The sequence below is a fragment of the Taeniopygia guttata genome, chromosome 13 (genome assembly GCF_048771995.1).
Source record: "Taeniopygia guttata chromosome 13, bTaeGut7.mat, whole genome shotgun sequence".
In the NCBI taxonomy this organism is placed as follows: domain Eukaryota; kingdom Metazoa; phylum Chordata; class Aves; order Passeriformes; family Estrildidae; genus Taeniopygia; species Taeniopygia guttata.
The window spans coordinates 13,834,085-13,859,436 of record NC_133038.1 but is presented as its reverse complement, the minus strand read 5'-3'; the positions used below and the strand labels follow the sequence as shown (position 1 = coordinate 13,859,436).

Sequence of the window (25,352 nt, the reverse complement as noted above, 5' to 3'; positions counted from 1 at the left end):
ATGACTGTGTGATTAAACATCAGCCTGTTGCACCAGGTGAGGAAGCGCTTCCAGGGAAATAAAGTTACTGTCCAGGCACAGGAAAGATGCCACTTCCCAAACTGCTCGGGTGCTTAATTGTGAGAGCGCTGCAGTCCGAGCGAGGGGAGATGAAAGCAAACGCCAAGTGCCGGTTTTACACAGCGACACAGCTTTGGGGCGGCCCTGGCAGCGCTCAGCACCCAGAGCCCCGCACCAGCTGCAGTGCGGGTGTCACAGCAGGCCTGCTCACCGCCCTGTTTATTGAAAATGGCTTCAGAACAAGTGCCTGCATCTCCCTTGAGGTGAATTGAGACACGCTAATATACGGAAGTACATTGCAGAGATTTGCGAAATCCTGCATCAGTATAGAGGAAAGATGGAAATTTCAAGTTCATTTTCTCCAATGTGGTTCTATAGAGGCATGTAATCATTGTGGACACAAGGAGGATTAGTGTAGTAAAATTGATGAAAAATCCATTTGGATTGATGGAGAATCCTTTATAAATAGACGGATTTATTTTTTCCCCCATGGAATTTGCTTCAGTTTTTCGGTATCCCGCCCGCGCCCCCGGCCCAGAGGCGGCGCGGCGCGGGGCCCGCCGGGAGCTGTAGGCGCGGCCGGACTGCGGCTCCCGGCGCGCCCCGCGCGGGCGGGGGCAGCGCTGCGGCAGCGGCGGGGCGGGCGCGGAGCCGCCCCGGCCCCTTTGTGTGCGCGGCCGCGGCTCCGGCGCCGCCGCCATCTTGTGCCGGCCGGGCCCGTGTCCGCCGGGGCTCCGCGGGGCAGCGCCGGGGCCGCGCTGCTGCACGGAGCGGCCTAGCGGAGCCTCCCCGCGCTCCCCCGCCCGGGGCGCGTCCCGCGGCTGCCGCTCGGCTCCGGCCGCTCGGCGCCTCGCCAGCGGAGCGCGGCCGCCCCGCCCCGTCTCCCCGCCCCAGCCCGAGCGCCGATGCCGCCGCTGGAGCGGCCCCTGCCCGGGCCGCGGGCGTAGCGGCGGGCGCGGCCAGCGCCGCTCCCCCGGGGGCGGGCGCCCGGCGGGCGAGGAGCATCAGGAGAGCGAGGCCCGGCCCCGCGGAGCCGCCGCCGCCGCTGCCCGCCCCATCAGGCGAGCGGCAGGAGACCCGCCCCGGCCGGCAGCGAGCCGGGCCGCCGCCGCAGCGCCATGAAGATCAAGGATGCCAAGAAGCCGTGTAAGGCCGGGCCGGGGGAGGCGGCGCGGGGGGCGCGGGGCTGCGCGGCGGGCCGTGCCCATCCATGGATCCCGGAGATGCCCGCAGAGACGCGTCTCGCTCCTGTGCGTCCCTCTGAGGGAGGGGTCGGGGTTCAGGTGATCCTCACTGCTGGCGTCGGAAGGACTAGACTAGAAAGTGATATAACCAGTTTCTTGGGGATGGGCGCTGTGTTTGATGAACCACTTAGCCACTGTGCTGAACATCTGCGCAGGTGGCTGCAGTTCCTACAGTTTTGATTTTTAAGGGCTAACCAACTTATAATTCCTTTTAGACTATTTACTAATATTTGGCTATAACTCGTTAAAATGCGCTGAATGCTCCCCTTTAATAATCACAGCTGAAATGATATTTCTTGCTATGTGTTATTCTGGAGTGCCATGTTTGTTTTGGAGAGTGCAAACGTGATTCAGACTCAGGTGAATATAAACAAAATGTCTTAAGATTACAGCTACTTCTTGGAAAGAGAGGTTTGGGTTGAATATGGTTAATCTATATGCAGTTGATGTGCTCTCAGTGTAACAGATGCACAGCTGTGCAGGGCAACACACCTGTCAAGCTCGTACAGGTGTGCTTTAGCTGAAAGGGATGCAGGTTTTGCTCCACTGAGTTTAGCATCTTCTTCTTTGCCATCATACTTAATGACTTATTTTCAGGATGAGTTACTGTATAGAAAAGATGGCTAGTCCCAAATTTGGCTAAGCTAGGATGGATGGCTAGGCCTCGTGTGGTTCATCCAGCATGACTGGCTAGTGAACAGCATGCAACTAAGACAGGAAGTTGATGTTTTAAATTTATTTTTTGAGCAGCCCAAGAAGAAGAAAATCACCAAACACATATTGAACACAGGAAGTATTAGCATAGCTCTACAAATATCTATAAAGGCTTTGAAAGTACGTTGTTTCCTGTGGTCTGGTGGGGAAACCCTAAATATGTATCTTGTATCACACAACTAACCATCACCTCTTGTTAGTGTCAGTGCCTGGAAGTTGCTAAATTGACTGTAATGATGTTTATGCAGAGTAAAGTTCAGGCAACATTCTTTGCCCCTGGTATAATATTAAGAAATCTGATCAAGACAGCAGTAGCTGGCTGTAAAAGGTTATAGTGGTTTGATAATTGGAATGGGGAGACTATGTCTGCTCCTGCTGTAGAAAACTACTAATTTCAGGACTGTCTCTGCTGGACCTCAAAGTCTTTGTTTTCTATAGTGGTGGATTTAAGCCTCATGGTTAAAAAACAGTGCAAATGTTTTAACTGCCCAAATATGCTGCAGTTGTAGTTACACTCTTCCAGTTCTTGAGTTTGAACTTTGATGTTGGTTTCATGGTGGGAATTAGAAACAGTTGGAACTCCTGCATAAGCAGGAGGGTCAGGATACAGTGTCAAACTAAGTTGTTTATTTCTTCTTGACTCTTGAACACACTTTGGAGCTGGTGGCTTTTTAAAAGATAATAGCACAGAGTTTCTTAGGCAGTGAACTTTAGACTCAGTCTGCAGATTCCTGCTCATGGTTAATCACACTGAGAGAGCAGCTGAAAGTTGGAAGAGGACCAGGACCACAGAAGCCCTGAAGATGGAAATTGATGTTCGGGGTCTCTGGTACCCAAATACTGCTGTCAGTTTGGCTTAAATGCCCCCTTGGATGTGAAAGCTGAGTTGGGCTCACAGTACCACTTTTAGACTGTTTACAAATAATTTGGCTAAGACACTTGTAGACACTTTACAACACAATTGCTGAGTGTACATTCCTTAGACCAAGTGAGTACCTAATCATCTGTGATGGAGCCAGATGTGGTTCTGGGAAAAAAAATGGATAATTATTACTTAACTTGAGAACCTGCAGAGTAGAATTGAGCAGATTGCTTTTGTCAGTGATGTTCAGCATCAGAAAGGAAGGCCTTATTGCAGTCGCTGGCATGAGAGAGGTGAGGGTAAAATGGAAACACCAAACCAGTTCAGAGCTCCTGATCTAGGTACACTGCCTGGATCTTCACCTGACTAGTGCTGTCACTTATTTGATGGAGTAAAAACTGTGAGAAACACTGCAGAATTTATGGAACACGGCTTCTGAGATTGGCTGTCTTGAAAGAGGCTGGTAAAGGGTCATTTAAATTTTATTTGCAGGTGATGAGAGGATTCAAGCAGTTTAAAGGAAGATAAGAGAAATTCACATCAGGAAAACTTGTACTAAGTCAGTGTAGCAGTGGAAGCTGGAGAGGTTGTGGAGTCTCCATTCTAGGAGAATTCTTGAAAAACTTCTGAGGCCTCAAAGTGTTGACTGGACAAAGCTGTAGCTGACCTCATCTGGTGTTGGCAGTTTTCCTGCTGGTGTAAGAGAGGTCACACCAGATGACCTCCAGAGGAGCCTTCCAAGCAGCTCTTCTGAGGAAATGCCCATGAGGAAGAAGGGCTGGCAATTTTCAGGGAAATTTCCAGAGGTTATTTGTGGGGTAAGATGATAAATGTGAGAGCAGCAAGTGTTGCAGAATTCTGCTGTGTGGGATCTGCCCAAAGGGAAGAGAGCAGGAGCTCATTCAGAGCTGTGGATGTTGGCAGGGGAAGGCGAGAGCGCTGTGCCAGCATGCTGCTCTCTCCAGGGGAGCTGGAGCCCTTCCTCTTGGCTCTGGAGTGTGACCCAGTGCTGGAAGAAAGGCAGAGACTTGGGGTACTTGATACACCGTGTATGTTACTTTTTGCTGTTTGTTCCTTTCGATCGTTTATTGAACATGGTTTGAGAACAAGTGCTTGCATTTCCCTTGAGGTGAATTGAGACACGCTAATATATGAAAGTACATTGCAGAGATTTGCGAAATCCTGCATCAGTACAAAGGAAAGATGAAAATTTCAAGTTTATTTTCTCCAGTGTGATTCCATGGAAGCATGTAATCATTGTGGACACATGGAGGATTAATGTAGTAAAATTGATGAAAAATCCATTTGGATTGATGGAGAATCCTTTATAAATAGATGGATTTTTTTCCCATGGAATTTGCTTCATAGTTTTTTGATATCCTAGCATTTTCTTATTAGTCCTTGCAAGCTGATTATTAGCCCATAGCAGATGCTACAGGCTCTCACTTGATTGCAGTTGAAAAACATATTTCTAATAATGGATTAATACTGCCAAGAACAGTGTATACTAAAAGTGTTGCACACAGTGCATCTTTGAGTGTTAAATTATGCCTCTGCATTCTGTATCTCACCATAATAACACCTATCCCCAAAGACACCGCTGCTGAAATGTCAACAAAATTACCAGAATGAGCAAAGAGGGAGAAGCTGAAAGCAGTGATATTTTGTCTTGTATTAAGCTTTATGTGATGCCCATTTGTAGGAAGTGATGAAGCCCATGAAGAGCAGTTACTGTAATTGCCCATTACCACCTGTCCTCCCACTGTGAGCGGGGCTGTTCTGGAGCGTGATTAGAAGTGGCTGAGTGGGAGTTTGCAGAGCGTGATGGAGTTTTCCCACAAGGAAAATGGGAGGATGTGCCAGGGTGTGTCAGATACATTTAATTTGCATTTTAGTTCTGTCCAGCCCAAATGTATTTTCAGCTGGACTTGGGATATTTGAAGCAGAAACCTGTTACACAACTTGTTAAGGAGAGAAAGTCTCCAGTGTCTCAAGGACTAAGGACACTTAAGTACAGTTTTGCTCTGCAGAGGCTCGTAGGCCATGTAGATTGGTGTTCATGGGCACAGCAAAGGTATTTTGCTGCCCAGCCCTCAGGTTGATCCCATTTAATTTAGCAAGTCAGCAAGCTTTGCTGTGTTTTCCCTTAACTTGTCCCATAGCTCACATTAGCTGCCTTAGCCCCCACAGCTGATTTAGCTGTTAAAATTTGCCATCAGGTTGTACTTTGCTGCTGATGATGTTTTAGGGAAATGCTGGAAGTCTGAGAATGGATGCACATGCACAGAAGAAAATACATTTGGAGAAACTGCAAAATGCATTTAGTTGATGTATTTGTAAACACTAACTGTGTAATAGTTCAGTATAACTTTTAAATAGTGTTTGCCTTGTCCATATTCAGATAAGAATGGGATCAAGGTTAGTTTTGATACCAAAGGCAGTGTACTGAGCTGAATTAGGTACATTTGGGGCATCAGAACTGATAATACTGCTTACTTTCATAAAGAACTGTTGCAGTGCTGGCAGAAGTAAGTTTAAGTTTTTGCAGATTTCATTATGATTTTCCTTTGTTGTATTTTAAGGTGGTATAGCATCATGAACTTTGGCACCCTTTGGCAGTTGTTCCCCAAGCCGTGTTTTTACTTGGGAGTGCAACAGTCTTATTTCTTAATAATGCATGACCTTTCTTACAGAGATGACACAAAATGTGGTAGGCTGTTCTTTGCTGTCACTGACAGCTGTGAATTTATTTTTTTTCCCATGGTGCTAAGCTCCCAGCTTGAATTAGGAGTTAGCTACTCTTCTTTGAAGATTGGTTCTTGTTAATTTATACAAGATTGACCCAGAGTGTTACTTTATCTTACAGGGAAAATGAAGAATTTCAAAGGTGTTTGTGTTTCACATATGTCATTACATTCATAGGAAAGAGGTTGACAGGAATCTGTTTCTCATTTTTTAAAAGCAAAATACAAATATAACATTAAATTGAGGAATCTTAGGCTTGACTGAATAAGGGGGAGTAGTTAAGTCTTTGAGTGTGTACTTCTGCAGCTCTGGATCCAGAACAGGTGTACAAAATCAGAATAGAAATGTATGGCCTGGGTGCAAAGCTTTAAAGGGCCCCTGAAGAACCCATGGAAAAGGAAAACAGCAGCCTTTGTGCTTGCATTGGCACAAACAAGACATGTACTGTAAGTATTGCATTTGCCATATAAAGACCTTATATGATAAGATATAAGTAACCTTAAGACTGCTGCCAGTGATTGTACAGCATGAACTTGAGAAGTGCAGACACAAGGGAATGAGGCTTCTCTGTGTATCTCTAAAGATGATGAAGGTTTAAATAACAAGCAACAGCCACACCAGCGTGGGTTTTCTTACTCAGCAGGACTGCTCCGTCATTACATGACCACAGCACTCTTCCCTTGCGGGAAGTACTTTTCTAATTGCAGGAAGCAGCTCTAGGGAATCCTTTTAAAGATCATGTTTGTTTTTTGGTTTTTTTTTTAATTCTGAACAGGTTGCCCCTCAGAGCTGTCTTCACAGCATGTACTGAGCAATCTGTTGCTTTATTGTAAGGGCTTCTGGCTGCTGTGTCTAGGTAGAGACCACGGTGGCTTCTGGCAGCGCTGGGGAGTGAAAGAAAATCTGGATTTGTAATTAAGGAGTCTGTATGTTATAGTACTCCACTTGGTGTCCTGAAGATAGTTAAATTTGGTGTGAAGTATCACATTAAACACCATATGGGTTTTGACTTCCTAGTTAGTGTTCTACTTCAAGTATCTGTCTCTTCTTGGATAGTAAAGATCTATATTTTGTGTATTCTTAAGTAGAACCTGGCCTGACTTCCTAAAAGCAGAATGTGTGTTTTTGAGAGTTTTATGTAGTTTATGCAGGGCATGGGCTTGTTAAATAAAAAGTTGGATTCTTACTTTTCATTTTTTCAAACTGTTGCTGACCACTGCAGAGAGGAGTTGAACTTTGAAAAGTTGGGTCGTGGATTTGTTCTGTGAATAACAGTTAAATTCTCAGCAAGGAATATCTCTGAGCTGTGCATGACTTTTTGTGGAATATTCCTGGGAATAACAATAAGAGGAAGAGATGAAAAAAATCTTTTAATTATCTAATCCCCACAGAGCTGTGGAAAAAAGACCAATTTTATGCAGAGGAATTGTCTCTCCTTATGGATTGAAGCTGTGGAAGGATGGTTACAGTTGTGCAAGTCTTCAAACCTAGATTCTGCAGGCCTGTAAGGTTGAAAAAAAGGTTGTGTAATTGGCATTGGCCTCATCCAGACATGCTTCTGTAAATGTGACTGCTGAAAGGATCAAGCTGATATCTGGGACTGTTTTTCCCTAAGGGTTTTGCTGCTGGCATTCCGTTCCTAAATCTCTCAAGAGAAGCATGACCCACAAATATAAGTGTAAAAATACCTTTTGTAGAGTTGTTTATGTATCCCTGCATCCAGATATGATGGGTCCCGGGCCAAGATCTACCCCAAGAAACCTGTAGCAGTAAGAGGAAGTTTCTTGAGGTTTCCATGTTGTGTCCATGTACAGTTACATTCAAATTCAGTAGAATTTGAATTCAGTGTATTTCTATTATTTAAGGACAGCTCAGGCATGGAATAAATCTTGCATCCTTACAATCCCAGCTGCTTGTGCCCTTGCCATTTGTGTGTACATAGATTCCCTTCTGTGTTTGGAAGACAAAATGGCTTTCATTTTCCTGGCTGCACCTGTAATAAAATCCATATCAATCAATTAAGAGTGGCTTGCATGCACAAGAATCCTTGTGTAACACCTTGTTGGTATAAGGACTAAGTTAACAGTACGTGGGCCCAGTTGCTTGTCAGAACTCCTCCACCTTGCAAATGAAACTTGAGCAATGTACTTGTCAGCCAAATCATGACAAATTTTCATTAGTAAAATGTAAAACTTCCTGGGGTTTGTCACAGGTGAAAACTGGCCTATTTCTTCAGTTTCAAAGTCTGAACATGGCTGTTAAGATCACTCAGTTAACCCAGAAAACTGATCTTGTACAGCATGATCCCATTTTTCAGCATAAAATATGTTCTCATTTAAATTATGGAATAAACGTACAGTTCAGCTATTCTTGTTTTTACTTGGTGTACAAGATCCATAAACCTTAAGACTTACAGAGGCGTGACTAATGCTGTATTTGCAAAAGCTTTTTGCATCATTTAACATGGGATGGAGTGGTTCTTCTGACAAACAGGCATGACTTGCACCAAATCATCCTTAAACTCATCACATGAACTTTCAGCTGTTCCTCCTTTCCTGTTTTGGAGGACAAGATCCCAGTTATTCACTGGGCCTGCTGAACAGGAAGACTCCAGGTAGTGCTTGGGTTGGGGTGTATTAGTTAAAATCTGCATGGCTTGGGTTGATTCCTGCAGGCGTGTTCTGCTCTGCTGGGTGAATCAACTGCCCTTCTTCAGTTTTGTTCTTGTGACACCATTCATGGCAAGAGGTTGAAACTTGGTCAGGTCACTTAATAAATCCTCAGCTAATTGTGGTCAAACAGTAAGATGACAAATTTTCTTGTGTCCAGAGTCTCAGGGTGAAGAAGGCTGGCATGCAGTCACAAACTCAATTCATGTGTCTCTTTATGCTTAGTCTTATGCATAGCCCTCAGTTTTATGGAAAAGATACCAGGTTTATAGAACTTCTTCATTTCCACTTCGAGCTAGATTTTACTCACAGAATTTACCTTTGTATTTTAGTATAGTTTTTCAAAGTAAGATAACCAACTAAAATTTTTTTGTTAATATCTGACAATATTCTCTTGATGCCCATTTCTGAAAGTTGAGGCATCATTGAAATTTCTTTTCGTAACTTTAGCACTCAATAAATTAATTGACACACAGCCAGCCTTGCCTAAATGCATTACAATATTTGGTAGGTCATTCTTCTCAAGCATAGATCCCACTGGTAATGTAAATACAGTGTAATTGCATTTTGCTCATGATAAGCATATTAACATCTTTCTGGTTTTGTTCCCGAGTTTCATGCTTCTGTAAGCTATAAATTACATTTGAAGAGATAAGTTGAAATACTAAAAAAGAAAAAGAGGAGGCAAAACCAAGCAAGTTATAGTGTCATCTAGGAAATAGAATATGAGCTTCCCAGCTGGATATCCAGGATCTTTTTCTGAGAAATGACAGTGGGAAAGCTCTCAGTTGAAGATGTTGACTTTGCTGTAGGGTTTCTAAGTATCTATTTCACTGCACTTTGTTAAGAATATTTATTGATACAGGCATATTCAAAATTTGGTCCTGCATGTCATAGACAAAATCCCTTCTAGGAACTGCAGCCAACCCACATAAAAGACAAAGACAAAGCACTTGTGGTTTAGTGTTGTTATTTTGTAGCACAGAAATTCCCCCTTCCTAGCCAAGGTACCAAAAAAAAAAAGACAAGAAACCAAAAAATGGAACCTACATTCAGTAATATTAATTTTCTCTTTGCTTGCACTTTTTAATATGACATTTTGTTATCCCTTTAACTTCAAGAGATAGAAATTTGGCATCTTAACTGTGTCAATGTTTAAAGTGCATGCATAAAGCTTTCCTCTCAACAACCACATTATGTGAGGCACTGTTAGAGGAGGAGCACCTGGGCTGCCCCTGTTGTCAGCTGTAATGTGTAACCTGTTTTCTTTAAGCATGCACTGCAGTCTTTGTGCTGAACTACATCAGAGCTGTTATTTTACAAGTGAAGGTTATTTTAATCCTTTGTTCTCAATAAAAAAAAAGTGGTTACATTTTGCTTAGGAGTTGGTCTGAAAGACAGGGTGTAGTTTGGGAGTTGTTAGTTGAGCTTTCTGAGCACCTTATAGCATTTAAATGTGTAGAATTGCTCATTTTTCCATTTTTACATGAGGCCAGAGAGACATTTAAGGTCAGGTAATTGAAATGAGCACTAGTTCCTTTTTCCTGTGAGGTTTGTCGGTAATGTCTGTCTTGTTGAAAAGTACAGCCCAGTCAGTCTTATCTCCGTGTGTGCTTTGTCCTCTTCAACAAACCTAACGGCTCATTCTTGTATCTTCCCAGCTTTCCCATGGTTTGGCATGGACATTGGGGGAACGTTGGTCAAACTTGCCTATTTTGAACCTATTGACATCACTGCAGAGGAGGAGCAGGAGGAAGTGGAAAGCCTGAAGAGCATCCGCAAGTACCTGACTTCCAATGTCGCCTACGGATCCACTGGCATTCGGGATGTCCACCTGGAGCTGAAAGACTTAACGATTTTTGCTCGAAGAGGAAACTTGCACTTTATTCGGTTCCCAACTCATGATTTGCCTACCTTTATCCAAATGGGAAGAAATAAAAACTTCTCAACACTACACACGGTGCTCTGTGCCACCGGTGGTGGCGCCTACAAGTTCGAGGAAGACTTTCGCACAGTAGGTAGCCTGGCTTGCCTCTGCCTGAAGCTGATGCTAAAAGCGTTGCTGCTGATGGCTTAAAATTACTTGAGCTTTGAAAAACTGGAGCGCTCTAATATTTTTTAGTACTAATTGTATTAAGTATGGTGAGGAGTTACAGCCTTCCTGGAATCCACAGCACCAGTTAATTGTCTTTCTGCTTTGTGAGAGAACAGCAGCTTAAATATTATGTGCAGAACTATGAGCTGTATAGAGCCTTGAGCCCTGCAGAATTTCTGACCTGTGGTTTTCCTGTGATCCTTGGAGTGTTAATGAAGTTGCAAGGCTAGTTAGTATGATGCCATTGAGTTTTTTGTATGCTGATATCCTAGAAATTACTGTTTTGACTTTTAAGATGGGGGAGGAATCCAACAAACCTTGAACGGATTTTCTGATATGAGTTCCACCAAGATGACACACAATGGGGCCTCAAGGGTATTTGATGACCTTTTTATTAATTTAAAATGATGAAAAATGTTGTTAATTTTTCAATGGAGTAATGTCTTAGTATCTCAAAAGTGATCTTTGAGCTTACTGAAGCAGATACATATACTGAGTCTTTGTTCTTGATTCAGGTCTGAGATCTAGATTTACACTCAGGTTAACTTGCTAGTTTATGTATTCAGAATTTAGATCTAAATTCTTTGTTGGCTTTATAGTGGCATTGAAATTCCCAAATTAGTCATGTGAGATAGCTTCTTAAATTTGGGCTACAAATATAGTCATAAATTTGTAGGACATTTGTGCAATGTTAGAACATGTTGCCACAGTCTTTTTTTTTCTTTGTTAACACAGATTGGAAACCTCCAGCTGCACAAACTGGATGAGCTTGACTGCCTTGTCAAAGGCTTATTGTACATAGACTCTGTCAGCTTCAATGGCCAGGCAGAGTGCTATTATTTTGAAAATGCCTCAGATCCCGAGAGATGCCAAAAGATGCCTTTTAACCTGGATGATCCATACCCATTGCTGGTTGTTAACATTGGTTCAGGAGTCAGTATTTTATCAGTCCATTCCAAAGACAACTATAAAAGAGTAACTGGAACAAGGTAATTTACAAATCTATGTTGGGGTTGTTACTCTATGGGGCAGTGACACAAGGATCTTTCATGGGAGGAAATGCTGTTTGAAAGCAACTGGTTTTCTCTGTCCTTAGTCTAGGTGGAGGGACCTTTCTTGGGTTATGCAGTTTGCTGACAGGCTGTGAAAGTTTTGAAGAAGCTCTGGAAATGGCATCCAAAGGAGACAGCACACACGCTGACAAGCTGGTTCGGGATATTTATGGTGGGGACTATGAAAGATTTGGTTTACCAGGATGGGCTGTAGCATCCAGGTAAGCAGGAGTCTCTTTGTGGGTTCTTCTGTTGGTTTGTGGAGCTTCAAAAACAAGACTTAAACTATTCATGCAGATATAACTACTTTTTAGCAAGGTTTTATTGTAGTCAAGTTACATTTTTATCCTAAAAGTATGTATCCTTCAGCTTTCCTGCTGATTTAAAGCCATGTGCAAGTGCAGGTGCCTGCTAGGTCAATATTGAAGAAACCTCCTGAGGTATTTCATGCACAGCTTTGTGTGAGTCAGAGGGAACATGAGGTGATTGCAGGAGCAGCAGGAACAGAGTGCAGAGGTGGTGTGCTGTAACACAGCAGGCACTTAAACACCACACAGCCACTCCCTCCTGTGAGATGGGGGAGAGACCTGGGAGGAAAAAAATAAAGTTGGTGGGTTGAGATAAAGAGTGTTTAACAGGACAGAAATGGAACGGAACAGAATGGTCTCCTCCCAACTCCTTGTGCCCTCCCATTGTGCTCACTGGTGGGGTTGCAGTGAGGAGCAGAAAAGGCCTTGACTGCTCAGCAATAACAAAAGTATCCCTGTGTTATCAACAGTTTCCAGCACAAATCCAAAACACAGCTCCATAGTAGCTACAATGAAGAGAATCAACCATCCCAGCTAAAACCAGCACACACAGCTACTAGGATGCAAATTAACTTTGTCCCAGTTAAAACCAGTACAAGAGAGGAAAAAAAGTACCAATTTCTTTTTGATTGCCTAGAGTCTTTTGGTAGAGGGAAGGTGAGTGGGAGATGGCTTTTGTGTTGCTGTAGAGCAATTCCTAATTTTTTTTTTTTTTGAAACGTGGTTGTCACTACAGACACCTGATGTAATGTTTTAACTACTTTTCTCACTGATGGCTGTTGAACACAAACAGTTTGCACTATAAGGATGTCACTGTCATCAACAGAGGACTTGTGTCACAGATGCACACATTATTTCCACTGAGGAATATTATTGATGCTATTACACCTTCCTACCCTTACAAAAAATAAGAAAAGTAAACTCTGCAAGCAAAAGAGTGTTCATTAAATCTTTGCTGTTATTCCATAGGGAGTCATAATTCCTGGCAACTTAATTGTTCTCTCTCTCCAGCCACCTGAGTCCAAGCCTCTTAAGAGCCCGTGTGCTGAGAGGTTTTAATATGTGTGAACTTCACACTTCAGTCAATAACATTTTATCTTGCTTTATGCTGGTACTTTCTGTTCTCCTTTGCTATTTAAGATCCTTAAGAGCTTTAATGGCTGTTTGAATTTTAGAATAATTGGGATTCTTGCTCTCCAACAGACTTAGATCTGGTACAGAGACCTTGGTGGTAAAATATCACACATAGCTATGGATTCTTGTCTTTTGTGCTGTGCCTGGAAAGGGAAGTGCCCTTCTGATCCAGAACTCTTCATTTGTGTAACCTAAATTGCATTCTATCACTGTTCATTTTGTTTCAGAGGGTTGTGTTCCATCATAAAATCATTCAATTCACGGTTTTCTTCTACTTTGAGATTAGAAGAATGTATAGGTATTTGTGAGGAAGCAAGCATGAGAAGTGGAGGATTTACCAATCAAACAGTGACTTAATTTACAGTGACTAGATTTTCAGAGTAGCCTTCTGTGAAGAACAAAACTCTTTTAGTGTAGGTGGTTCTTCATGGCAGTCAGCAATCTGAACAAAAATAATTTGTTGGGGGGCTTTTATTGTAACACAATTGACTGTTTCCTGTGAAGGAATAAATATAGGTATAGTGTCAAACTGCTGTATTTAATATAGACTTAAAAAGCAAGTTCCTCAGAGAGGAAACATCAGACACAGGTTTTGTTACAGCATTAAAAAATCCATTCTGAAATTATTTCAAATGCACATGGATCACTTTGTAACTCATAGCCATTTCTCCTGTTCTAGTTTTGGGAATATGATCTACAAAGAGAAGAGGGAGTCTGTCAGTAAAGAAGATCTTGCTAGAGCCATATTGGTCACCATCACCAATAACATTGGCTCTATTGCCCGGATGTGTGCAGTAAATGAGGTAAAACCTGACAAGGAAATGATCTATGTACAGCTCTGTTGTTTGTCTTCACATGAAATGATTGCTAAAATGGTGTATAATTTTAAACCTTTTAATACATTCTCAAGTGAAATGAGGAAATTCATGGAGCTTTGAGTTGGGCATACAGTCCCCCTGTTTTAGCAAGGGGACTTCAAGTCCTTCATCACAACATCCTGTGCTTACCTGCAGGCTTCAGGCTCCATTCTTTAACAAAGCTCCTCATCAGGTACCCTCCTCTTTGGCAAAGATGTCCTTGTCCCACTTCTCCAGAGACAGTCAGAATATTCTGAAGCATTTCCTAGTACTTTAACCACAGAACAGTTAGGGTTGCAAAGGGCTCCTGGAGGTTATGTAGTCCAGCTCCCCTGCCAAGGCACCTAGGGAATGCACCCAGCCCTGAGACATGGACTCAGACCAACTGTGGACTCTGTGCTTGGAGGTTTCAAAATATGTGACTTGAGCAACTGCAGTATTTAAGCTGTTGAAAGTCCTCCTTTAAGCAGTGCATAATGATGGCCTCCAGCAGTTTCTCCAAGCTGAAATTATCCTCTGATCAAAGCCTTGTTTCTAGATAAACATTATTGTTAATTTTTTCTAGCTCTTGAGACTTTAAAATTGCTTTGAGACCTCTCATCTTTCTGGTTGATACAGAGAAGGTTTCCTGCCATCTCCTGTTTCTCAAAGTTCAAGAAAAAAACCAGTATGTGTTCAGGATTAGTGTGGACAGCCAAGAAGCTTTGGAAGAATACTGAATTAACGCGTAGAAGACATGAGTGTCTGAGCAGGGATTTCTTCCTTCATTGTCAACAAACTTGGGATAAAATGAGATTTAGTAGCAGCTTTCTTGGAGAAGACTATGGGTAACTGAGTTTAGAGTTCTACTCAAAATCTTTGCATGTAATTGTCTCAGAAGTACCAACAGCCCTGTTAGCTGCAGTATTCCTCCTTTTGCTTAGGAGCCAGATTACTTATATTTTCTAGTTTTAATATTGTAACTTCTCCCTCAGTTTCATTATCTTTCTCTCATGTCTGTCTTGGAAGGTAATTTTGTGAGTGTTAGTTTTGTCTTTTTGGTTTATGGCAAAGCTTAATAACAAAAGAGTTAAAATTAAGGTGAAGTTGAAAGTACATTCTACGTGTCTTAGGCAAGTTAAGCAATTTATATTTATGGGTGGGAGTAAATGAGGACAAATCAGAACTTGTAAACTGCACAAACTACCTTTATTCCAAGGAGTTGTTGGTCTAATTTCAGCTATGTCACAGAATTACAAACCATAAGAAATAGCTAATAGGGATACACAAAGTGGTACCTTGAACTGATGTCTAAAGATGAAATGAATGTAATTATTTTGACTTCCTGCAGAATTACGTTTTTGTGTTTTAACTACGTGTCTACTTTGTCTTCCCTGGGGACTAACCAAGGTGCTTAAAAACCAGTTGTATATTAGACATTTGACTACAGGTCATATTAGTTATTGTAATAACTTGGAAAGGATCATTTATTTAATGCAATTAAGTGCTTTTTAAAGCACTGTGCTAAGGACTAACACAATTACATTTTCTTTGGTTCTTCCTCTCAGGTTGTTAAACCAGTGTTTAATGTTTTGCTTAGTGCTTGATTTACTTCAGTTAATGGGGAATATTAAGTGATTTTCACTTTTTTTACACTGGACTTGATTAAAATTCACAGCTCACTTGTAGTATTCAAGTACTCTTAGTCTGATGCAGGCTGAGGTGTACTGGGGGCTGAAGATGAAAGGCACATCTGTCATGTCTTACTGCCTTCGGCTTCTTTACAGTGCTGCCTTGTTGCATATGGATCAAGCAGCATTGTACAGGGCTATGAAGGCATTGAGTCTTCTCTACCAAACACAAGTAGCTTTCATTTCATTTCTTTCTTAGCTGGGTTCTTTCTTTGGTATAATTGTTGAAAATGCTCACTTAATATGAAACACAAATGCTACTTCTCCTTTAATTCTTGAGGGTTGCACCGTTTTTCCTTTTCGCCAAGTATGCCATGTTTTAAATTTTGGAACCATGTTTTAATTGTGGGTTGTTTGGTGTTTTTGTGTTTTTTCCTTGCTCAAGACAGTCTTCTTTTCATAGCTTAATTTTTCAAAGCTGTGTTAAACAGTGAAAAGACTTAATCCTTTGCTGGTTTTCTTTTTTTTTTTTATTATTTAGAAAATAAACAGAGTTGTGTTTGTTGGCAACTTTCTGCGTGTGAATACTTTGTCAATGAAGCTTCTTGCATATGCACTGGATTACTGGTCAAAAGGTCAGCTGAAGGCCTTGTTCCTAGAACATGAGGTATGCTGTGGCTCATTTATCTGTGTGTACTGTTTCACCATAAATCAGAAATGCCTCTATTGAGTAGCTCTCATGTGTGATATCCTGAGGCACCAAGTGCTCAGTAAATATTAGAAATAAGAGAAGGTTTGTCTTGCTGAATTGGTTCTCTGGGAACGGTTTTCTGCCAGGGAAGTACTTCAGTCACTTTGGGGTATCTCAGTTCATGCTGTGGATCTCTGGAGAGGGACAAGAAAATGTTAAACAAGAAAATGCTAAGGGTCAGCAGTTTTCCTTGGGTTTGGGTGGAAACAACAGTAAGTACTGTGTTTCAAAGAGTGCAGCAATGTAAAGCTTGGTCCTTTGAAACACTTCCATTGTTTCAGCTGAGCTTGAGCAATGTCTTGAAAGTCGAGACTGCTTTGACAAGGCCTGTTTTCATTCCACAACAGACCCCTTAGAGCTGCTGTAGGGATTTTATGCTTTGGGAATAGCCTTCTTTTGGGCAACTTCTGCCATCTGGATCAGTATGCAGTGCTGAGAGCTTTGACCTGTGTTGGTTAGAATACAAGCAATCAGTATTAATTACAGGTGCAACAGTTGCTGACTTGTAGTTTCTGGGCAGTGGGTTGGGAATTTTTGTCCTCAGTTTCTGGGTCTGAAAATATTACAGCATTCCATCTATTCCCTTCAGTTGATTTTCAGAACTCTTTTCCTTTATTGCTTATCCCAAGACTGACAGTCTGACCTGATGGCCACAGTAACAGTGGAATGGTTCCTTGTTAGTTCGGCCCTCTTCAGATTTTCCTTGAGTAAATTTTAAACTCTTACATTTGCTCAAGTGTATATTCTAAGCACTTGAATACTTCTTAGTTATAGGGAGAGGAAGATTTCACTCCACAGGGGAAAAATAATTCAACAGGAGAACATGGTTCTTTGCATGCAGGTAAACAGTGCAAAAGCGTGATGTGTGGATAGTTCAAGGAATTTTTCACTTTTACTTTGGGAATAATGTTGCTATGGGTATTGAAGGTTTTTTCACAAGCAAAAGATGCAGCTTCTCTAGGAAGAAAAAGCCAAATCTGACTTCCATGCTTTAGGAGTCCCTGAAACCTGTCTTAGAGGTCCTGCAGAGTATGGTGAGGCTTGGCAGGAAATCTCCTAGAGTCAAGCTAGATAAGAGGGATAAAATGTTTGTTTCACAAAGCCTTAAATAAGTACTGTGAAATATTATATATTAAAAGTGTATAGTGTTGTTTCTGCAGCATTGATCCATTAAATGGTTGTTGTCACTAAAATGTGATTACTGCAAAATTTAATACCCTACTTAAACTTGATTTTTTTTTTTTTTTTTTAAACAGGGGTACTTTGGAGCTGTTGGTGCTCTGCTTGGGCTGCCAAATTTCAGTTGAAATACCAGATGTCACTACACTGAACTATTTTCCACCTGAATGACACTTGTTTATGTCTACAGGAATTAAATCTGGGGAGGGGAGAAGAAAAAAGCTGATTTTCTGTAACTCTTTTTAAAGAAGTGATTAAGCTACTGAGTATTGCTGTTGTAAGGAATGGGTTTTCACTCTGCTGGGCATTGGCAAGTGAACTGTTTGTGGCTATTATTTATGTTCTTTGGTACGTTTAGCCAGTAGTGAACTTATAATATGCAATACATCCTCTGAAAACAACTTTCCAGAAATTCCAGAAGAAGGAATGCCAGACCCTTTAGTGCTCAGGATGCAAATATTGCAGGTTTATTCCCAAGGCTTTAGGCCCATCAGTTTATATATCGAATTGATGACTGGAAAATTATTTTCATTAGTTATACTCTTATTATGAGCACAAGTTTTATGTGTGCTTACAGAAAACAAAAAACAGCAAGGTACTATTGACAAGATGAGTAAACAATTGCTTCCCGCAGTAAACATTGTAATTATTTTATTTTTATGTGTCATGGAAATAATATTAATGCTTTAATTTCCAGTGGGAAAATAGAAACACAAAGAATCAGCCAAAGCAGCAGATTAAGCAGTTGATATTTTGAAGGTTTCATGAAGATACCTTGATTTATTGGAAAATTCAGCTGGTATTTTGGGAAGATTCCTCTGTCTTTGACTGGATTTGGAAAAGAGTTCAGTGATTAATGAAGGCAGGTTTTGGGGGGAAGATCTAATTTTTTTTTTTTATTTTTTTGAGGGCATGACTTCCAAAATGCCTACTGTATTATCTTTTTTTTTTTCTTCTTCATAAGTTCTGCCATCATGAATCATCATTTGTAAAGGTACCATAAAGCCTGAGAGAACTGAAGAAATTTATATAATAGATTATTTATGGGACCTCATAATTCTGGTGCTTTGGCTTATTTTTGTACAGGTTTGGAAAAATTTTTGCTCTGTCCTACTGATTTGAAATTGTGGTTTCCCTTTAATTTTGTAAGGGTTGATCAAAATTCAAGCAGATGTTGAAGTTGAAAGGTTACTTTTGGATTTGGAAGTTTGTTTTTGGAAGTTGAGGACACCATCAGAGTTTGTATTGCAGCAGCAAATGGACCAATATTTAATGCACTTGCAATATGGAACCATTCATCAAATTGTGGCCTTGGGATAAAATCCATACTCTGGAACTGATTTTTGGGGTTTTCTGTAGATTTTTAAAATTTACAGTTGTGATTATTACAAGAACTTTAGTCCTGAAGCCAGGGTATGAGATCTTAATCTTACAGGACTATTATGCAGTCAGTAGCTATATGAAATTTTGTGGACTAAATTTTGTGATATTTTCCTGTTAAATTTATTTCCTGTAAGTGCATGAGGAGCAGCCAGACTCAACCACCTTCATATCTTGGGGTTTAAGGTTTTTAAAACTGATTGCTCAAGTATTCCACAGCATGGCTATGTTGTATTTACAGATACATTCCCCTTGTGTTAGAAACCCCTATGCTATTTTCAGTCTTTCTCAAAATTCAAAGCCCCAAACTAACATGTTAGCTTTTTGCTTTTAAAATTTTCTGTGGTCCTTTAAGAGTACAGTACCTTAGAGTAGGCAACTCATTAAGTGCAATGCTAATCACAAATGCGGTTCCATTTATTGTTGCTTTTCTTGGTACTTGTACTACATTTCCATTGTGCTTGCTTTGATGTTTCACTATAGACATAAACAACTAAAAACTACACTCACAGTTCAGCTGATCTAATGCTAAACCAGAGCACTTCAGAAAATAAGTGAATACAGTTTTTCTAGAATGTCTTTATAAATGCTGTAAACTGTTCCTTTTGAGTTAGGATTGACTATCAGAAATAACCTTTATTTGGTTATAAAACTGTGTAAAAAACTTAATTTTCTGAATGTTCTGGCAGCCTGCTGAAAATTTTGCAAACTAACTGCATATTTTACTTGCAAAGGGTACTTTAGGAGACCTACTGCAGCTCCAGTAGCAACAGTTCCTTTAGTCCATGTTTATTGCTACTTCATTTGTGATACTCAGAGTCCTCTTGAAGCGGTAGTTAAAGCTACTTGTATATTTTACCAAAAGCACATATAGAAGATGATTACCTAATACCCATAGTTCAAGAAACCAGTTGAAGTTGATGTGACCTAACATACATTTTTTTAAGTAAACTGTACAGAATTACAAAATAAGCAAATGGAGTAATTCTTGAATAGCTGTACTGTATAGAAACTACTGTGAGAATCAAAAAGTATGCCCTACCTCTGATTTATTTCCCTTGAGCTTCTACAAAAATTGGCTTCCTTCTGCTAATTTTATCAGCACAATTGTTACTTCATTACAAGAGCAACCACAGCAGTTGTAAAGCCCAGGGGTCCTCTGTTTAAGCCACATCTTCGGGTTTCATCTCATTTTCTGTCAGCTTAGAACTTGTTACCAGAGTCTCCAAAGATTGACTCTATCACCAGGAGAAATGATAGGCATCACAAATAGTTGCAAGATAAGCCTTAATGTATTTTCTTCTAAATTCTCTTGTAAACAGGTTGAAAATGCTTGTTTCTTTTATATGAGTCACTGAAGTAAGTTGCTTTTTCCTTATATATTCTGTTTTTACTTTCACCCTTGCCATTTCTTTTCCTCAGAGCTAATTGGCTGAAGCAGCTTCAGGGTGAATTGATTCAGTGTGATGTACTACAGTAGAGAAAATTTGGGGTTTTCTCAGGATTGCTGTTGTCTTCTCAAGTGGAACCACTTTCTAGAGGAAAGTTTTGTGTGATAGTTCTTGAAAATAAAATGTAAGACCCATTTTGAATGTGTAATCATTTGCAGCTCAGTCAGCCATGCGAGTGCCTTTTATTTTTTTTCATAGAATGCCAGTTTTATGGTACTGGGACTTTATCCATGAGGTTTCCTAACCAATGTACTTACCAGAAAATGGCAGGTAATTTTACTGGCCATGGAGATGATCCCTTTAATACAGTGCAACAAGAGATATCAGGAAAAAATCATCAGGTTTCTGGCTTCCTATCCCTGTTGCCATTAGTCTTGGGGTAAGGATTTTGCATTTCTTGGTCTTATCCCTCCAGCTTGGTCCTTTCAAGTATTATGCACAGTTTTATTGTATCTTTATCTCCCTAAAAATCATGCAAGTTTATAATGAGATAAGTACTGTTTATTTCTGGGTAGAGAAGTTCAATCTTAGGTGAAGTTATTCCAAGCTATTACACATAACCACTTTGACCTTTCTAAGTCTGCTTGGGTAATTGCAGTTTGAATGAAAGGAGAACTCTTACAATACATCTTGAATATTTAACAGGCTGGAATTAAAACATCCTCAGTGTTCTTTACTGAACTGAGCAGAGGTTTAAATACAAACAATTTTTCATTTTTTTTAGTAAAGTCTGGATATATTTAGGAGTTCAGAGAGAAGCTGCAGTGATATGTCTTAGTTTGCTCAAGATTTCCAAAGTGTTTTCAGGTGTCTGCCCTGCCTTTTGAAGATTTTTAACTCCCTCAAGCACCTGTGTGATTCTGCCAACAGGTGCTTATAATTGAGAGTTACAGGGTGGAAAGAAGAGAGACAAACCACATTGTCCCACTTCACCCCAGGTGTATATTCAAAAGCTCTGGCTTCTCCTGATTGATTTTCTGCTCCTTCAGTGGCACAGTGACATTCCTGTTTGCACTTGAGTTGGTAGTGCAGCTGCAAGGTGCCTTTAAGGGCTGTACTACTCTTTTTCTCTACCCAATACAGGTTTTCAGGAAACACCTGCTTCCAGAGCTGTTAAAATAACTTCTCATTTCTAAGTATTTCAAAATAGCAATGGGGTTTTAAGCTAATTGAAGGGTCTTTTATCTATAGTAGATCTCTGCTAGATAAAGACTAGATGGTGTCCTACACACTGAGACAGTAATTTTCATTAATGAACAAATTTGCAGTCAGGCTGTTTTTAAATACCACTTTCATTGTGAATATGCTGGAAACCACTGTAATCCTGAGAAAGCAGTGACTTCAGAGCAGAGGTGAAGGTCAGGGTGGTTCTGTTGAGCTAGTTCTGGTCAGTTCTGGTTATAACAAGATTAATTCTTTACCTTGTCACTTCTTTTTATGTAGGCTTAAAAACCATGTAATATGTAACAGAGTTTTCCCGAGGTTAAAAAGTGAACAAACATTTGTGGGTCAGGCTGGAAGTGTTTGAGCAAGGCCTGTAGGTCCCAGTGCAGAGCTGGGGACACAGTTCCTCTTTGGGTGTGGTAATTTTTTCACTTCCTTTTAATGCACAGTCAGAGCTGGTGGGTTTCACAATCATTGTGAGTAAAAGGGGAGAATTTATTTCTCAGACATAACCGGGGAAGTTAAAAAAATGCATTTTCACAGTGTAGAAGGATAATTTCTCCTTAAAGTTCTTTAAAGTTTTACTGATGTATTCCAAAGTACATCACCAGTATTTTGTCAACTGTGGTAAAATTAGGAATTCTCTAAGTTTAACTAAAGTCTGCAAATAAGCCTGTTTTATTGGTTTCATTTACATCACCCATGGAAAGCATATTAAGTATTCTTAAAAACACACTTGTGAAAACATCTCAGATGATGCTGTAATATGTCTGTAATTATTAATGTGCTAATGGAATATGTTTGAGCAATCTCAGTTTGCATAACTGAGTGTCAAATCCTGCTCACTCTGCAGTTACTTTAGTAAATCATTCTTTTAAAGTAATGAGCAAGATTTGGCCTCAAGCTCTTCTGCCTGGGGAACACAGTAATGCTACTTTGCATATTCCTGCTGGTGCTAAATCATTTGTTGAAAATAAAGATTCTAAATAGAAATTGTAAATAAAATATTTATGGCCTGGTCCTTTTGACAGACTTAAATTTTATCATTTGCCAATACTTTTTGGCCTTATTTTGAGTTTCTCTTTTGGGTTTGGTTTTTTTTTTGACTGTGTGGACTGTGTGTGTTAATGTGGCAAGTCATTGGCAGGTGTGGCTTCCTGTGCTGCTTTGTGTGAGGCCCGTGGCACGTCAGGAGACAGATGGGTTTTCATAGCTGGATTTCCATGTTACCCTTCATCTCGTTTTGTTACTGTAGCCGTTTGCACAAACTGTGTCAAGTACAACACAATTGGCGTTTGTTCCCTGCTAAAACTTCCAAGAATGTCAGCCACTACTGAAAGTGTTTAGGAAAGCTGTTGAAAAGTCAGAAATACCCATTTAAAGTAATTTAAAATCTAAATGTGCTAATTAGTGTTGCCTATAAAATGAACTGGAATATAGTGTGCTGGTTGCTAATCTTTGCTATAAATTGCTGACATTTCACAATTCACATTTCTGGAATCAGTTTAAGAAATTGTAAATACAAGCTTTGAGAGGAGGTATATTAGTTTCAGATTGTGCATTATGAAAGACTAGTGAATTAGTATTTTGAAACATTAAATTACACCTAGAACATGAAAATTAATGTGTCTGTGTTAGGGTATAGAGGGCTTTAGATAACCTGCACTTTTACATTCTTGAGTTTTGGCATTTTAACAAACAAACATTTCATTTTCCATTTATTGTCTCATCATATGCAGGCCTTGTAATCACCAGATGCTGTCTTCAAATATTTGTTTTAGTTAGCAAAGCAGAGAGGCAAATTTGTAACTTGTAAACCCTGGTATGATGGAAGTTCTCTGAAGAGCCATTTGGTTAAGTTGCCTTATTCTATTACATTGCACTCATGGTATGTCTCTGCTTTCTTGTTTACTGTTCAGACACTGAAGATGTGATGTAAAAATATGTGCTACAAATTTTTCATCATAAATTATACCATGAATACCTTTGTGTCACCTGTTAAACAGCTCTTGTAAATGATGCCTTTATGCCATCTGTAAAACATCTCTTGTAAATTGTTTAAATTATTTTTCTTTTTATAGAATCTCATTATTGAATGTACAGATTAGATTCCCTTTAATATGTCACTGAGTAATTTGATTTGGGCCCAAATATGGACAATGCTGTAATTCATCCCATCAAAACTGTAAATAATTCTTTACTGCTTGTTTGCATGAGTGAAGTTTGGATTTCATTTGCTTTGTCATAAACCAACTCCTCTGTCATGGGCCTACTTTTTACAGTTTATTTTCCTGGTTTTATTGCCATTTGTTCTGTACGAATGTTGAAACAGTACTTTGTCTTTTCCTAATAAATAATTTGAGACTGTTCATTGTTGGGCCTGCATTTGTGGGTTTTGTGGGAGGGATTTCTGGGTGTGTTCCTTTCCTTTGGCATCATAAATTTCTGCAACATTTGATACTGGGGGTTGTTGCAGAACATCTTTAACTAAAGCCATGTGACTGCTGTGGTTTCTTGTTCTTTCCTTCTAATAAGCTGATAATGCACAGCTCTTGGATTCAGGTGCTGTTTTCAGAAACACTGGATGTGCTAAATTCGTTTGCAGTTGAAGAATGAAGTGTCCTGGAAGCACTGTAAGTTTTCCCCTTCCAAATCCACCTGGGAGCACCTGCTGCTCCCTGCACATGGATGGGGAGCTCAGTGTCAGGTTTTACTGAATAAAACACTTCATGTGCAAAGAGCAGACCACTATATAAACTACTCCTCTCTTGGAATTGCCCTTTGCTTATGTTTTGAAATGTCAAATTTTGTCATCCTGAGGTTGTCCTAACTGGATCCCACAGGGCAGGAAGTTGAGAGCAAGTCAGTCTACTTGTGACAAGCTTTCTGTGTCAGAGATGGTGCTTCAGGGTTCTCTGCAAATATTTTAGTCATCCAAACCACAAAGCTTTGCTTTAAACTGCCAGAAATGAAAATTCCTTTCTGTGTTGTATCTCCAGTGAGGTCTGCACCACAGTGATGTTTTTAGGGGAACCCAAATTCTTTACAAGTTTAGGGCATTCTGATTTGTTCAGTATGCTTTTTTTAACACAGAAATGCCTTGTGGAGGGAGTTGCAGTAGCCTTTTGTGGAAGCTGGTTTGCATTTCACTTGGGGTCCTTAACTGCCTCTGGTGCAGCCCGTGTGCAAGCTGAGGGGATAGGCTAACTTTAAGCTTCCTTTACTTCTCAGATTTTAAGTAGTTTATATGAAACAAGTGACTTCCTCTTACTGTAAGACTGTTAAGCCAGCTGTATTTGAATTTTTGTTGGACTCAAGAAATGCAAACCTCTAATTTAATAATACTTGTAACTTCCCTGTTTTTAGAAATAAAGATTAAAAATTAAGTTAGCCCTTAAATTCTGGAGTAGAACACCCTTCTCTAAAGGCCTGTCTATCTACAGGTGTTCAATAAGTATATCCACTTTGTGCCATTTTGGGGTACAGTACAGAAGTGTCAGGAAATACTGGGGTTGGCTCTGGTGTGCTGTTCCCAGGCTGGAGGGGGCAGGCAGATGTCAACCAAAATCTACACATTTGTGGGTGCTTGTCAGCTTGGAGAGTCTGTGCACTCCCTGACTGATGTATTCTCCCTTTCCTGCAGGGGCTGTGTTAAATGGATCAAAGGCTGAGTCTTTCATGGCCCAGATGTGTCCAGATATGTAAATTACTGCCTCTACCAAAATCTGTTCGTGCACTTTCTATATCCCTGGGTTTGGGCTGGTTTGTGGAGAGTTACTGATACCATTTGATAGCAGACAATAAAACTTCCCAGGAAAATTCCCTTGTAGGGTGCACAAGGGTTTTCAGCAGTAATTGAGGAAAAGGCATCTCTTTTCAGGTCCCTGCTGGAGAGCTGCACAGGGTGTGGGCAGTGCTGAGCTGCTGCTTTGGAGCCCCCCAGACACCTCCCTGCTTTCCACCCAGTTTCTCTTTGTCCCCTGGTTAAGCAGAGACTTCAGGGAAGGATTTGCCCTCCATGAAAGTCACATTGCTGAGCTGCTGGTGTGCACAAACACCTGGGAGCAGAGCACAGAA

At 40.5% G+C, this 25,352-nt stretch overlaps 1 protein-coding gene and 1 non-coding gene across 3 annotated transcripts; both read left to right on the top strand.

Moving 5' to 3' along the window:
- The first annotated feature begins 711 nt into the window (after positions 1-711).
- PANK3 (pantothenate kinase 3) lies at positions 712-23,646 on the top strand. 2 transcript variants are annotated; one of them, XM_030284230.4, is made up of 7 exons: positions 712-1,206; positions 9,956-10,308; positions 11,125-11,378; positions 11,486-11,662; positions 13,563-13,686; positions 15,892-16,017; positions 17,358-23,646. In XM_030284230.4, exons 1-7 carry the CDS (start codon positions 1,179-1,181, stop codon positions 17,406-17,408), a joined length of 1,113 nt encoding a protein of 370 aa, XP_030140090.1. In that variant the 5' UTR covers positions 712-1,178; the 3' UTR covers positions 17,409-23,646. The 2 variants fall into 2 exon arrangements, with proteins under 2 accessions (XP_030140090.1, XP_030140089.1); XM_030284229.4 differs by lacking the exon at positions 712-1,206 and adding an exon at positions 1,218-1,310.
- Positions 15,451-15,563, top strand: MIR103-3 (microRNA mir-103-3). The gene has a single exon (NR_049042.1). It is a non-coding gene; the product is annotated as a microRNA mir-103-3 (primary transcript).
- Positions 23,647-25,352: the final 1,706 nt, after the last annotated feature.